This window comes from Rhinopithecus roxellana, chromosome 19, assembly GCF_007565055.1.
Source record: "Rhinopithecus roxellana isolate Shanxi Qingling chromosome 19, ASM756505v1, whole genome shotgun sequence".
NCBI lineage: Eukaryota > Metazoa > Chordata > Mammalia > Primates > Cercopithecidae > Rhinopithecus > Rhinopithecus roxellana.
Window position 1 is genome coordinate 32,892,324 of NC_044567.1, and position 15,336 is coordinate 32,907,659.

Consider the following 15,336-nt stretch of genomic DNA (forward strand, 5'->3'; position numbering starts at 1 on the left):
AGTCTCACTCTGTCACCCAGGCTCCCAAGTTCAAGTGGTTCTCCTGCCTCAGCCTCCCAAGTAGCTGGGACCACGAGTGCACCACCATGCCTGGCTAAATTTTGTATTTTTAGTAGAGACGGGGTTCCACCATGTTGGCCAGGCTGGTCTTGAACTCCTGACCTCAAGTGATCCACCCACCTCGGCCTTCCACAGTGTTGGGATTATAGGTGTGAGCCATCACGCCTGGCCTAAACAGTTTTTTTTGATTAGCCAGTCATGGTGGCATGTGCCTATAGTCCCAGCTATTTTGGAGGTAGAGATAGGAGGATTGCTTGAGTCCAGGAGTTCGAAGTTACGTGAGCTATGGTTGTGCCACTGCACTCTAGCCTGGGTGACACAGCGAGACTGTGTTTCAAAAAAAAAAAAAAAAAAGTATGTCTATATGTTTTAGAGTTCCTAAATGCACATCTGTATAGACCCACAATGATGGCCATCCTGTTGTGTGGGCTCCGTGCTGTCCTGGTGCACGCAGCCTGCAGCTGCCATGCCAGGCACTATTACTGCCAAGAATATATGTGTGTGCATGTATGTCTATATGTGTACATGTATGGATATATGTGTGCGTGTGTGTATATGTATGTGCACGTGTATGTATATATGCATGCGTGCGTGTATATGTGTATGCACATGTGTGTGTATGTATATGTGTGTGCATGTTTGTGTATGCGTGTGTGTATGTGTGCATGTATGTATGTGTATGCATGTATGTATAAGGTCTGTATATATGTGTGCATATATGTATATATGTATGCGTGTCTTTTTTTGTATGAAAAATTGTCAGTTTTGGGAACACATTTTGACATGACCTTTCTTCTGATCCACTTCATTAAAAGTCTAACTTGCAGTAGCAGTTGGCTGTGTTAATTCAGCACTTTTGTTTCTGAAGAGCTAAAATCCAGCATTCTCTGCCTTTTCTCCTACCAACAATGTTCCTGTAGAGTGGAGGAAAAGAAAAGGAGTGACTCTTCTCATTTGATCGTTGGGAAGCAGGTGGTGAGAGAACTAATGTAGATGCTTGACAAAGACAAGGACAGATTCTACATCGCTTGATGGGACAATAAAGTTCCCACAGGCTGATTGGAAAAGACTCACTTCTCAGCATCTTGTTTGTTTTGAGACGGAGTCTCGCTCTGTTACCAGGCTGGAGTGCAGCAGTGCGATCTCAGCTCACTATAACCTCCACCTCCCAGTTTCAAACAACTCTGCTGCCTCAGCCTCCCAAGTAGCTGGGACTACAAGGCACGTGCCAACACACCTGGCTAGTTTTTGTATTTTTAGTAGAGACAAGGTTTCTCCATGTTGGCTAGGATGGTCTCAATCTCTTGACCTTGTGATCCACCTGCCTTGGCCTCCCAAAGTGCTGGGATTACAGGCGTGAGCCACTGCGCCTGGCCAGCATCTTGGTTTTTAATCATTGCCTGGGGGAGCTCCTGCACAGTGTTGCTGCACACCCAGTCGCCCCAAATTGTTTTTTTTCTTTTTTGTGGCGGTGCAGTTTTGAGACAGAGTCTCACTCTGTCGCACAGGCTGAGTGCAGTGGCTCGATCTCGGCTCACTGCAACCTCCGCCTCCTGGGTTGAAGTGATTCTCATTCCTTAGCCTCCTGAGTAGCTGGGATTACAGGCAGTACACCACCATGCCCAGCTAATTTTTTGTATTTTTATTAGAAGTGGGGTTTTGCTATATTGGTCAGGCAGGTCTTGAACTCCTCAAGTGATCCCCCTGCCTCGGCCTCCCAAAGTGCTGGGATTACAGGCATGAGCCACTGCATCCGGCCCCCAAATTGTTAAAGACCAGCCAAGTCGGGCATTTTGTGTGGTTGTGGATGGAAAGGGCACATTGATCTTTACTCTCAAAGTGAATCTTATTTGCCTTTTCCTTGATTTTTCAAACAGGATGTAGGCTATCCGGAATTCCTCAACATACGTCCGTATATGTCCCAGAATAATGGTGATCCTGTCATGTATGGACTCTATGCTGTCCTGGTGCACTCGGGCTACAGCTGCCATGCCGGGCACTACTACTGCTATGTGAAGGTGAGAGGCTTGTGTCAGTGCAGCTGCCTCCTGGGGCGGGTTTCAGCACCCACGCACATCCAGATGTGGCCTCTGTAGAACACTTTCTTTGTGAAAAGTAGTGATGTTTTGTAGTTTATTCAAGTCCTCATTGTTGCCTCTGTGCGTGGAGTGAAAAGATGCCTTTACAAAAGTGTTGCACCAGAACCTACTGTTCTCAGACTTGCAGTGAGACACGGAAGAGGCAGCCACTTCTGGTGCCATCCTTAGAACCCTGGCAAAATCTTGGTGAAAGCCAAATGTAGGAGGGAGATGGCCATGGTGATGAGACTGCTTGAATGTCCTTTAGAAGGGACAGTTGCTATCTGTTGGGGCACTAGGAAGGAACTGGGACTCAAAGCACACTTTGGGGTCACATTCTGAGTTATGAAAATATTACACATTTTAGTAGGAAATTGTTATGGTTGATTATTAATAGCATTTGGAAGTGTAGCAAGTAACAGATTTTTCATTCTCTTTTTAAAAAGTGAGGATAATGGGATGCTTGTTGATTGTTTTGTTTTCTGCAAAATCCTTGGCTGCTTCAGGCAAGCAATGGACAGTGGTACCAGATGAATGATTCCTTGGTCCATTCCAGCAACGTCAAGGTGGTTCTGAACCAGCAGGCCTATGTGCTGTTCTATCTGCGGTAATAAACTCACCCCCTCCCCAGATGAGCTCACTCCCTCTGCTCTTTTCTTATACCAATGGGCCTCCCTAACCTTTTTTTGTTTGGTGGTAATTGGGAATTCCACTGGAGGGTTCATCATGTGTCATGGAGACGGTCCATGGGGAAGGACCCTTTTTAGTAAAGCCAGAGCCTCGGGAAGATCAGGACAGGATTCCCTCTGCCCTCCCATTGATGCTATTTTGAATGTAAATGGGAAAGTCACCATGTATAGTATTGCCCTAAATTAGAGGTACTGCTCCCTGGATGGTAGCCAGCCGATGCCCTTCCCCTGTGGGGCCAGGCTGGGAAGAACGTGTTTGTGGGGGTGCTGCCGCAGAGCTCCTCTGGAGGGACCTTCTCCCGGAGCTGGCTGTCACTGACCTGGAGGCTGGAGACCATGGCAACTGAGGCGTTTTCACTGCTTTGTACATCTCCGCTGAGTGCGACTGGGGTGTTCGAGGGGTCTCTCTTGCTTTCTGGTGCATTTAACTCTGATCTTGGAGGAATTCTGACTCTAATTTGCCCTTGCTCTGCTTGTATTCAGCAGGTACCTGGAGCTGATCTCTCAGCCTCATGGTGGTTGAAAGGCGAAGGGAGATTCCAGAGAAGCAGTTAGGAGTGGCAGGGTTTCCCCAGACCGTGTTTCTGCCTTGCCCCGCCTTTAAAAATAATATAATTATGACCTTGACCTTAACTTACTCTGATTCTCTCCGTTTCTGTAATGCCTTCTCAGCTTTAATAAGAGAATTCCCGACTTGTTTTCTTCCTTTGACAGAATTCCAGGCTCTAAGAAAAGTCCCGAGGGCCTCATCTCCAGGACAGGCTCCTCCTCCCTTCCCGGCCGCCCGAGTGTGGTTCCAGATCACTCCAAGAAGAACATTGGCAATGGGATTGTTTCCTCCCCGCTGACTGGAAAGGTATTTGTGAGAATGATGGAGGCCAAAGCAACTGGTCTTGGTGCTCCCCACAGACCTCCTTACACTTGGGAAGTTGGCCACAGTGGAAGGAGTTTGCAGGCAGTTTTGCACTATTCTAGTTGATGGGTTTTTATTATTATTTTATTTTTATTTTTATTTTTATTTTTTTGAGATGGAGTCTTGCTCTGGCGCCCAGACTGGAGTGCAGTGCGCAATCTCAGCTCACTGCAACCTCCGCCTCCTGGGTTCACGCCATTCTCCTGCCTCAGCCTCCTGAGTAGCTGGGACTACAGGCGCCCGCCACCATGCCCTGCTAATTTTTTTTGTAATTCCAAAGTGCTGGAATTATAGGCGTGAGCCACCGCGCCCAGCCGATGTTATTTCTTAAACTGGTCATCAGCTGACATCGGGTATAGAGAAGAGGAGACATGAATGAGAAAATCCTGACCCAGCAAATTAGAACTGTCATTCACAGATCTGTTCTACTCATGAGACCAGCACCACTTACAGGTGTCATGACAGGTGTGCCAAGCAAACTTTCTGTGTGCGCTCTTTTTATTTCCTTTATAATGCCAAGTAAACTCTTTTTTTGGAGACAGTGTCTCATTCTGTTACCCAGACTGGAGTACAGTGGCACATTTATGGTTCAGGGCAGCCTTGAGCTCCTGGATTCAAGCCATCCTCCTGCCCTAGCCTCCCTAGTATTCGGGACTACCAGTGCACTACCACACCCAGCTAATTTTTAAGTTTTGTGTAGAGACAGGGCCTTACTATGTTGCTCTGGCTGGTCTTAAGCTCCTGAGCCCAAGCGATTCTCCTGCCTTGGCCTCCCAAAGTGCCAGGATTATAGGCACCAAGCAAACTCAACCATAAGCATGTGGGAAAAAATACCCTTTTTTTTTTTTCTTTGAGATGGAGTCTCATTCTGTCACCCAGGCTGGAGTGCAGTGATGCAATCTCGGCTCGCTGCAACCTCCACCTCCCAAGTTTAAGCGATTCTCCTGCCTCAGCCTCCTGAGTACTTGGGACTACAGGCGCATGCCACCACACCCGGCTAATTTTTTTGTATTTTTAGTAGAGTCAGGGTTTCACCGTGTTAGCCAGGATGGTCTCGATCTCCTGACCTCGTGATCCGCCCGCCTCTGCCTCCCAAAGTGCTGGGATTACAGCCATGAGCCACCGTGCCCAGCCTATCCTCACATTTTAACGGAAAAATCGTTTGTACCAATGTTAATTTCTTGATTTGGGTAATTCTGCTGTGGTTATGTAAGAGAATGTCTTTGTTCTTTGGAAATACACATGGACATATTTTGGGGTAAAAGAACATCATGTCTGCAATTTACTCAAATGGATCAGAAATAGAAATATGTGTATGTACATACATATATAGTCATACATATGTACACACATATATATATATACATACAGAAAGAGGATGATAAAGGTTATGTGGTTGCAAGTTAACCATTAGGAACTACCCTCTAAGTTACCTTTGTGTGTGTTTGACATTTACTGCTAGAAGTGTTAAGAATTCAGTTTCACTAGTGAATTCATGGCATTTTCCTCATTAGAACACAGTGATCATTTGAAGTGGGGTGAACCCTCTCTCGATGACTATTTCTTCTTTTTCTTTTTTTGAGACAGTCTCGCTCTGTCATTGCTGAGCCTGGAGTGCAGTGGCGCCATCTCAGCTCACTGCAGCCTCTGACACTCTGCAGCCTCTGCCTCCTGGGTTCAAGCGATTCTTCTGCCTCAGCCTCCTGAGTAGCTGTGATTACGGGTGCCTGCCGGTACACCCTGCTAATTTTTGTAGTTTTAGTAGAGACAGAGTTTCACCATGTTGGCCAGGATGGTCTGGAACTCCTGACCTCAAGTGATTCGCCCAGCTTGGCCTCCCAGAGTCCTGGGATACAGGCATAAGCCACCGTGCCCGGCCTGGATGACTACTTTTGATGGATCATCTTCCTCTCTCTTTAGAATGAAGAGTTGAACCCTACACACAAGCAGTCAGGGCCTTTCACAGTCTGCAGGGGTCTTGGTCATTTACATACGTCTGTATTTCCCTTCACATTAAAAAAATAGAAGCTGAAATTAGAAGCTGAAATTAGAAGCATTAGAATTGAAGTAGCAGTGAAATACATGATATAATTGCAAAGTTGGTGGTCACTGTAGCCCAGACTCGGAAGTGAGGAAGCAGCCTGGGCCAGGTACTGTGACTCATGTCTTTAATTCCAACACTTTGGGAAGCCGCTGTGGGAAGACACTTGATCCCAGGAGTTCGAGACCAACCTGGGCAAAACCTTGTCTCTACTAAAAATGCAAAAGCTAACGAGGTATAATGGCATGTGCCTGTAGTCCCAGCTACTCAGGAGGCTGAGGTGGGAGGATCACTTGAGCCAGGGAGATTAAGGCTGCAGTGAGTCGTGATCACACCACTCCACACCAGCCTGGGCAACAGAGCAAGACCCTGTCTCAAAACAAATTTAAAAAGCAGCCTGGGCAACATAGATCCCCATCTCCATAGAGAATATTCAGTAAGCTGATGTGGGAGGATCACTTGAACCTGGGAGGTTGAGGCTATGTGCAGTGAGCCATGATCACGCTAGTGAACTCCAGGCAAGGTGACAGAGTGAGACCTTGTCTTAAAAAATAAAGAAAAGGGGTGCCGGGCACTTTGGGAGGCTGAGGTGGGTGGACTATTTGAGGTCAGGAGTTCATGACCAGCTTGGCCAACATGTTGAGACCCTGTCTCTACTAAAAATACAAAAGTTAGCTGGGCTTGGTGGTGTGCGCCTGTAATCCCAGCTATTCAAGAGGCCGAGGTAGAAGAATCGCTTGAACCTGGGAGGTGGAGGTTGCAGTGAGCTGAGATTGTGCCACTGCACTCCAGCCTGGGTGACAGAGTGGGACTCCATCCCAAAAAAAAAAAAAAGCAGCAGCCTGGACAACATAGACCCTATCTCCAAAACCCCATCTCCAAAAAAAGTGCAAAAATTAGCCAGGCGTGGTATGTACGTCTGTTGTCCCAGCTGTTGGCAGGTTGAGGCAGGAGGATCGCTTAAGCACAGGAGGTCGAGGCTGCATTAAGCCATCAGTGTGCCACTGCGCTCCAGCCTGGACAACAGAATGAGACCCTGTCTCAAAAAAACCCCCAAAAATAAAGGAAGCCTCACTTGCCACAGGAACTCCACGGGCAGAGTGATGCCCGAGGGTGGAGGTTGGCTCAAGGAGAGTCCCTGTGTCAGGCACACCTGCAGGGGCGCTTCACTGACCATGAGCATTTTCATTACAAACGTGATTTTCCAAATACACTGCAAGCAGACAAGAGCCATTTTACTCTGAATGACATGGTGCAAGTTCTAGTGTGTATGGAAATGTTCAACCAGTGAAAAGGCTTTGCGGTGCAGTGGAAAGATGAATTCCTTTTAGAAAACAGTATTAACAAAGAATAGAACGTAGGGAGCAAAACAAAACTCAGAAGAGAATAGAAGTAAATTCTTAACCTCTGGTAGCGGGAAGGAGACTTTGTATGCTTAGAATTGAGGGATCAAATATAGAAAAATTATGAATCGACTAAGATTTACATTTTTGTACATAACCTATTACAAATACAAATGAAACAATAAATATTGTCAACAAAAGGTTAACATTTGTAAACAAGATCTCATTCAAATGGAGATCACTCTAGTGCACATGCAGAGAATATGAATGTTAAAGTGGTAATAGCCCAAACAAGTGTTAAATTAGCAAATGTTTTGAAAAATAGATGTCGCTGGAGTATAGTAAAAGCAGTTTGGCGGTTTGCATCAGATTTCATGAAAGTATTTATAGCCTTGTAATTCCATTTCCAGAAAATCAGCATGGAGTACTAAGTACAGGAAAAGGTCAACAAATGTTTTTAAGTACAGACTGTATACCAGACCCTTGAGTTGCCGGTGAGGGCTGCAGTGGGAACGAGAGATAAGGGTACAGCCTCATAGTTAACCAGGGGAAGCTCGACATTCAGCATCTGAATACAGAATAATAAGTGATTTCTATGCAGTTGTAATAAGTGCTCTGAAGGATAAAGGAAACACACACATATACTGTACTGTATTGTTAATTTCAACAGTTGGAGACAATATGGCTTATATAAATTAACCATACAGTTAATATATATCAGCAATATATAGTTTATATAGTAAAATGTCAAAGATGGCCGACAGGCAGGTTGCAGTTGCTCAGGCCTGTAATCCCAGCACTTTGAGAGGCCAGGGTGGGAGGATTGCTTGAGCTCAGGAGTTCAAGGCCAGCCAGGGCAACATAGCAAGACCCCCCCATCTCTACAAAGCAATAAAAAGTATTCAGGTATGGTGGCCTACTCCTATAGTCCTAGCTACTTGCGCCTCTGAAGTGGGAAGATCTCGAGCCCAGAAGGTTGAGGCTGCAGTGAGCTATGATGACATCATTGCACCACTGTACTCCAGCCTGGGCAACAGAGCAAGACCCTGCCTTAAAGACATTTATTGAGAGTTGTTGCCCATAAAGATGCTTGAGATAATAGCATTAAGGTAAAACTGGGACATAACTCTTCAGGGCAGAACCATTCAAAAGAAAAGACTTAAAGAAGAAAGCACTAGAATGTTAATGCATGATTATGTTTAGGTGATGGGACTTTGCTAAATTTTTTTCCTTTATACTTTTTTCTGTTTCTCAAATCTTGATGAAAATGTACTGGTTTTATAGTAAAGATGGCCATAAAGATATGTATTCAGGCCGGGCGTAGTGGCTCATGCCTGTAATCCCAGTACTTCTGGAGGCTGAGGAAGGTGGATTGTTTGAGGCCAGGAGTTTGAGACCAGCCTGGCCAACGTGGTGAAACCCGTCTCTGCGAAAAATACAAAAATTAACGGTGTGTAGTGGTGCGCGCTTGTCTCCCAGTTCCTTGGGATGTCACAAAACACCAGAATTGTTCAAAGAAGCCACAATGTCTTTACCAAGAGTCCACATAAATAATTTGTCTTGAGCATACTAATCGGAGGCCATGCCCACTGCTAAGATGCGTGTGGCCTTACGAAGGCGTGGCTAAGACGCGTGTGGCCTTACGAAGGCGTGGCTAAGACGCGTGTGGCCTTACGAAGGCGTGGCTAAGACGCGTGTGGCCTTGTGAAGGCGTGGCTAAGACGCGTGTGGCCTTGTGAAGGCGTGGCTAAGACGCGTGTGGCCTTACGAAGGCGTGGCTAAGACGCGTGTGGCCTTGTGAAGGCGTGGCTAAGACGCGTGTGGCCTTGTGAAGGCGTGGCTAAGACGCGTGTGGCCTTGTGAAGGCGTGGCTAAGACGCGTGTGGCCTTGTGAAGGCGTGGCTAAGACGCTTGTGGCCTTGTGAAGGCGTGGCTAAGACGCGTGTGGCCTTGTGAAGGCGTGGCCTGACTGGGACTTGTTGCTTCCTTAGTTGTGTTTTCTGCTTTGCTCTCCTTAGCGACAGGATTCTGGGACAATGAAGAAGCTGCACAGCACTGAAGAGGTTGGCGTGCCCATTTCCAGGAACGGCTTCACCCTGGGCCTGAAATCCCAGAACGGCTGTGTTCCTCCAAAGCTGCCCTTAGGATCCCCTTCCCCCAAACTCCCCCAGACACCCACACACATCCCGACTATCCTAGATGACCCTGGAAAGAAGGTGAAGAAGCCAGCTCCTCCACAGCACTTTTCCCCCAGAACTGCTCAGGGGCTGCCTGGGACCAGCAGCTCGAGTAGCAGCAGATCTGGGAGCCAAAGGCAGGGCTCCTGGGACAGCAGGGATGTTGTCCTCTCTACCTCACCTAAGCTCCTGGCTACAGCCACTGCCAACGGGCATGGGTTGAAGAGGAATGACGAGAGCACTGGCCTCGACAGGAGGGGCTCCAGCAGCTCCAGCCCAGAGCACTCGGCCAGCAGCGACTCCACCAAGGTCCCCCAGACCGCCAGGAGTGGAGCGGCCCATCTCTGCGATTCTCAGGAAACAAACTGTTCCACCGCTGGCCACTCCAAAGCGTCGCCAAGTGGAGCAGATTCCAAGACGGTGAAGCTGAGGTCCCCTGTCCTAAGCAGCGCTGCCGCTGCGCCCGCGAGCACTATGTCTCCTCCACCAGCCAAAAGACTGGCCCTTTCTGCCAAGAAGGTGGGTGTGTGGGGCTCTCGCCACTGCTGTGTATCAGGAGAACTCCAAAAGTTGCTTGGTTGGGGTTTGGAGGGAGTGAGAACATTGTCCAGGGACTTTGGCATCCCTCATGTCAGAGGAACAAAGTGTCTTTTAGTTATTCCCAACCATTTGCAATGAAAGAACGGCTATGCTGGGGTGAAGGCAGTGTGGGGTGTTGAGAGAACCCTGATGATCTGGTGATACTCATGTGACTCATGGAGGTTTGGGCAAGGTAGCAGTTCCCTGTTGTCGCAGTAGGCAGAAGATCCTGACTGAACCTGAGGGAGGGTGAGCCCCACCAGCGCGCTTCCCTAGCAGGGGTGGGACGGGCAAGAAGCGCAGAGCCGAGGGGGGTGCCCAGCACCTCTGCAGCAGGAAGCTTAGAAGGCAGCCACGGCATGAGGATGTGATTGTTGTGCTGAGATTTTTGTTTAAAATTTCTTCCTTTTTTTTGTTTCTAACCAAAAATACTTTTCTGGTTCTTCTTCTACCATTCCCCTGCCCCTCACCTCCCCTTTTTGTCTTCTTCTGTCCCCTCATCTTTCTTTCTGGGCTCTTTTGTTTTTATTTTCATTTTTTGTTACTTTTGTTTTCCCTCTTCACTCACGGAAACCTTTTTTAGACCACCAAGTTTTTATTTATGTCGATAACTGCAGGCCAGCACCCTGTGGAGGGCGACCGGCAATGACCTCCGTCCACCTCCCCCCTCACCATCCTCCGACCTCACCCACCCCATGAAAACCTCTCACCCCGTCGTTGCCTCCACTTGGCCCGTCCGTAGAGCCAGGTAAGCTTCGGGCCGGGACCTTCTGGGTGCCGACTGGTTCTCCCTGTGGTTGCGTGTGCTTGGCTGGTCAGGAGTTGGACGGATTGCCAGCCTCACAGGACTGACAAAGCATTGGGCAGCCAGGAGGTACGGGGGGACGTCACTGACCAAGGTTCCCTTCTTCTGTGTTCCCCTGTGGTAAGGGAGCTTTGGGTGGTGAAGGCAGTTCAGCCTCTGCAGTCCTGATGTCTTAGTTCTGTCTTTGTTGGTGGTCTGTCTGTGACATCCATGTGATGACGTGGTGTGCTGGGAACTGACCTGTCCTGTATCCCTACCAGCCCCATGACAGTACTTCCCAGTCGAAGAGAAAGGCGAGGTAAGGCCTTGGCGAGAGGCCTTGAGTGAGCTCAGAGTCCTGTGCATTTTTTCTGGGGTGTCTTGCTTGCTAGTGTCATGTGGGTTAAGAACTGTCTCAGGGCTCTCGAGTTCCTCTGCACACACCTGCCGGAGATGCAGCCCCTTCCCTCTGCATATGGGCCTTGGTCCGCAGGGGCTGCCTGCATCTGTTGGGCGCCTCGAGTGGCAGGAAGTTGAGAGTCACTGGTCAATGGCTGTCTGGAAGCCGGTGGGAGTGGGGAAGGAAGCAGTGAAAGATGGGGTGAGCCATGAGGCGGCCTGTGGGGACTGTACTGTGACCTTGGCGCTGGGTTCTAGTTCTAGAATCTCCAGTGCTGCATGAGGGTGAGGTATGACTGTACGTCACCCACAGCCTCTGCCCTACTCTCCTCCCATATACACACACACACACACACTTCTCCCCTATAGCTAGCATAAGATTTGTGTGCGTGGGAGGGCTTGAGTGTTTGGGTGTTGTTCGTTTCTTGCCCTATAAGCTTTTTTTGAAAAGATTCCAGAAGACAGGGTAGTCAAATGTCATGCGGCTGGCATGACCCTTTTAGTTTGTTTAGATGATGATGGGGGTCCCGTTTTCCTCAGGAACCCTGGGAGGTGGGCTTTGTGGTCGCAGCTCATTGACAAAGGAGAACATGGTGGTTCAGAGTGGGAAGTTAATCTTCCTAGGGACACATAGCTGGCAAGAGGGAGCTCAGAGAGCCTCCCTGGGTTTGGCGCTAGATCCTGTCCCGGACATGCCTTGCTCGTGATTCTGCTCTACACATCTGTGTCCCGGTTTCAGCGTCCTAATGATGCTAATGTGGAGGTGTCATTAGGGCCAACTCAACACTTGCCTGCCTTATGAGGCTCATTTCCTGCCTGGGAACACCCTGAGACTTTTGGAGGCTGGAAAATAAATCTTCACGGGATCTTTTTTTTATTTCTTACCCTTTATTGTTTTTTTTTTTTTTTTTGAGACAGAGTCTTGCTCTGTGGCCCGGGCTGGCCGGATCTCAGCTCACTGCAAGCTCCGCCTCCCGGATTCACGCCATTCTCCTGCCTCAGCCTCCCGAGTAGCTGGGACTACAGGCGCCCACCACCTCGCCCGGCTAGTTTTTTGTATTTTTTAGTAGAGACGGGGTTTCACCGTGTTAGCCAGGATGGTCTCGATCTCCTGACCTCGTGATCCACCCGTCTCGGCCTCCCAAAGTGCTGGGATTACAGGCTTGAACCACCGCACCCGGCCTACCATTTATTGTTTAGTGAAGGCTTCCTCCCTTAACACATTTGTATTAAAGATTTAAAACATTAGCGCTCGCAAAAATATCTGAACTGCTTGGTGACAAGAAACTAAGGCATGGAACTATTCTTATTAACTTTGCCTTATTGAAAGAAAAAAAGAAATTGACTTTTAAAATCATGTGTTGGCTTACCTTTTTTTTTTTTTTTGATCTTAGGGATCAATTATTTTAAGTTCTGGGTTACGTGTAAAGGTTTGTTGCAGAGGTGCCATAGTGGTTTGCTGCACCTATTAACCTACCACGTAGGTAACTTTTTTTTTTTTTTTTTTTGAGACGGAATCTTGCTCTGTCGCCCAGGCTGGAGTGCAATTGTGCAATCTCGGCTCGCTGCAACCTCTGCCTCCCAGGTTCAGGCGATTCTCCTGCCTCAGCCTCCCAAGTAGCTGAGATTACAGGCGTGGGCCACCACGCCCGGCTAATTTTTGTATTTTTAGTAGAGATGGGATTTCACCTTGTTGGCCAGGCTGGTCTCAAACTCCTGACCTCAGGTGATCCGGCCACCTCGGCTTCCCAAAGTGCTGAAATTACAGGCATGAGCCACTGCGCCTGGCCAACTTTGCATTTAAATAGATGTCGAATTAATTGTTAGCTTTCTTTCCAACTTAGTGTAACTTAATGTGTATCTGAAAACTGCAGGGCAAAAGCCTTTTCAGAGTTTTAGGTGAAAAGGAGGGGAGTGAGGGTGAACAGAAGGAACAGCTCTGCTGGGTCTTTCAGAACATCCTCTCCCTGTTTCCTGGCTGTCCCTACAGGGCTGTGTCACCTGCTCCCCAATCATCCAGCCGCCTGCAGCCCCCCTTCAGCCCCCACCCCACATTGCTGTGCAGTACCCCCAAGCCCCCAGGGCTGTCAGAACCACGGAGCTGCTCCTCCTTCTCCACGGCCCTGCCTCAGGTCAACGAGGACCTTGTGTCCCCTCCACACCAGCTGCCAGAGGCCAGCGAGCCGCCCCGGAGCCCCTCTGAGAAGAGGAAAAAGACCTTCCTGGGAGAGCTCCAGAGGCTAGGCTCAGAGACGCGCCTCCCACAGCACATCCGGGAGGCCACTGTGGCTCCCCACGGGAAGAGGAAGAGGAAGAAGAAAAAGCACCCGGAGGACACAGCTGCCACCGCCCTGCAGGAGGGGCAGACACAGAGACAGCCTGGGAGCCCCACGCACAGGAGGGAGGGCGAGGCCCAGCTGCCCGCTGTCAGATGGCAGGAAGACGGCACACAGCCACAGGTGAACGGACAGCAAGTGGGATGTGTTACGGACGGCCACCACGCGAGCAGCAGGAAGCGGAGGAGGAAGGGAGCAGAGGGTTTTGGTGAAGAAGGCGGCCTGCATCAGGACCCACCTTGGCACAGGTAAGGGCAGGAGCAAGGTGGCATCTGTGTACCTCTGCCAAGAAACAAAGCAAAACCACAGAATCTACCTCTAACCCCACGTAGGTATGATCTGGAAATGTAGTCTGCTTGTGTGGTTTTCTAAAATGTGAATATGTGAGCAAATGTCTCCTCTGGCCAGTTGTGGTGGCTCACACCTGTAATCCTAGCACTTTGGGAGGCTGAGGCAGGCGGATCACTTGAACCCAAGAGTTTGAGACCAGCCTGGGCAACACGGCAAAGCCCTTTCTCTACCAAAAACAAAAATTGGTTGGGCATGGTGGCACATGCCTGTGGTCCCAGCTACTCAGGAGGCTAAGATGGGAGGATGGTTTGAGCCCAGGAGGCGGAGGTTTCAGTGAGCTGAGACTGCGTCACTGCCCTACAGCCTGGGTGACAGCTAGACCCTGTCTTAAAAAAAAAACACAAAAAAAACACAAAAAACTCCTCTGATAAATACCAGTGGATTGGTCCTTGAAGTGACAGTGGTATGGACAGTAGTGTCCATCATTGTATGTGCAAAGCCATCCAAGGATGCTGGATCAGGTGACCCAGGCCAGGCCAGGCTCTGCAGTTTCATCAGGTCACAGTAGCCTGCACATTGGCCTCGATGGGCTTGGCTCAGTTAGGATGAGAAACGTGACTGGTTTTCCCTCCATCGTCTCCATGGCTGCGTGTGGAGCGTCTGCTAATTAGCATGTTGGGGGAAGAATGTTGCAGGGAGCTCCGTGCACTGGGTCACAGCTGGGGTGGCACCTTCTCCATGTTGCAGGCGGGAGTCTGTGAGCTCCTGCTCCCCTTCCAACTTGTTCAGAGCTGACTACTGTGTCTCATTTCCCAGCAGCTGCTCTCCCATGGGTGATGGTGATCCAGAGACCATGGAAGAGTCTCCAAGGAAAAAGAAAAAGAAAAAAAGAAAGCAGGAGCCACAGCAGGCGGTAGAAGAGGATGGGCATCTCAAAGGCCTGAGGAACGCCAAGCCCCAAGATGCTGCTGTCCCCAAGTCCAGCAGCCACACGCCATCTGTGAATGGCTGGTGTCCTGGGGACCACATGGGTATGCACCGGGCGAGGGCTTGGGGACCGCATGGGTATGCACCAGGGGAGGGGGTGCAGGACCACATAGGTATGCATTGGGTGAGGGGGGTATTGGGGAGTGCACAGGCTGAGAGCAGTGCCTCCTGCATCTGAGCTTGGGAGGGTCTGGGAGAAGATGTAGAGGTCCCTGGGACCCTGCCAACCTTCACTCCCCGCCCACGAGTCTGTTCCCTTGGGTGATGGGGTTGAAGCTTCCTCATGTGTCAAAAGCATTTGACTGAAACAACCCCATGGGAGAGGTTACAGTGCACATGAGGTTTAAAACATTCTGTGAATGCCAATGGATCTTCTGATTCAAAGCTGTTCCTGTCTACAGCTTCTCATGGAATGACTCCCTGAACTCCCAGCCTGAGTTTTTTTCTGTGACGGTTGAACTTAGAAGAGTTGGGTTCAAAAGTGAATCCTCCTCTCCCTCTATGTAGCTGGGCTTTTCAGAACATAGCATGGTGTGCTTGTTGTAGGGGACCTGTGTGCTGTGGCTGTCCTTGGGCACCACCCTCCAATTGGAGGGTCTTTTGTTTTCTTTAGGGCTGGCTGGGGCATGCCTTGGCAGGCACCTGCCACAGAACACATT

General features: G+C 49.3%; 1 protein-coding gene across 4 annotated transcripts in view; it reads left to right on the forward strand.

Annotated features, from left to right (window-relative positions):
• The window catches only part of USP36 (ubiquitin specific peptidase 36), a 45,031-nt gene that overhangs the window by 24,155 nt on the left and 5,540 nt on the right, over positions 1–15,336 (forward strand). For 3 of the 4 annotated variants that reach the window (XM_010381931.2, XM_030924024.1, XM_030924025.1), the window contains exons 11-17: positions 1,938–2,078; positions 2,645–2,745; positions 3,542–3,683; positions 9,143–9,820; positions 10,498–10,628; positions 13,054–13,647; positions 14,507–14,721. In XM_010381931.2, coding sequence (XP_010380233.1) covers positions 1,938–2,078; positions 2,645–2,745; positions 3,542–3,683; positions 9,143–9,820; positions 10,498–10,628; positions 13,054–13,647; positions 14,507–14,721 — 2,002 coding nt within the window. The remainder of the gene's footprint in view (positions 1–1,937; positions 2,079–2,644; positions 2,746–3,541; positions 3,684–9,142; positions 9,821–10,497; positions 10,629–13,053; positions 13,648–14,506; positions 14,722–15,336) is intronic. The other variant, XM_010381932.2, reaches the window with a different exon arrangement.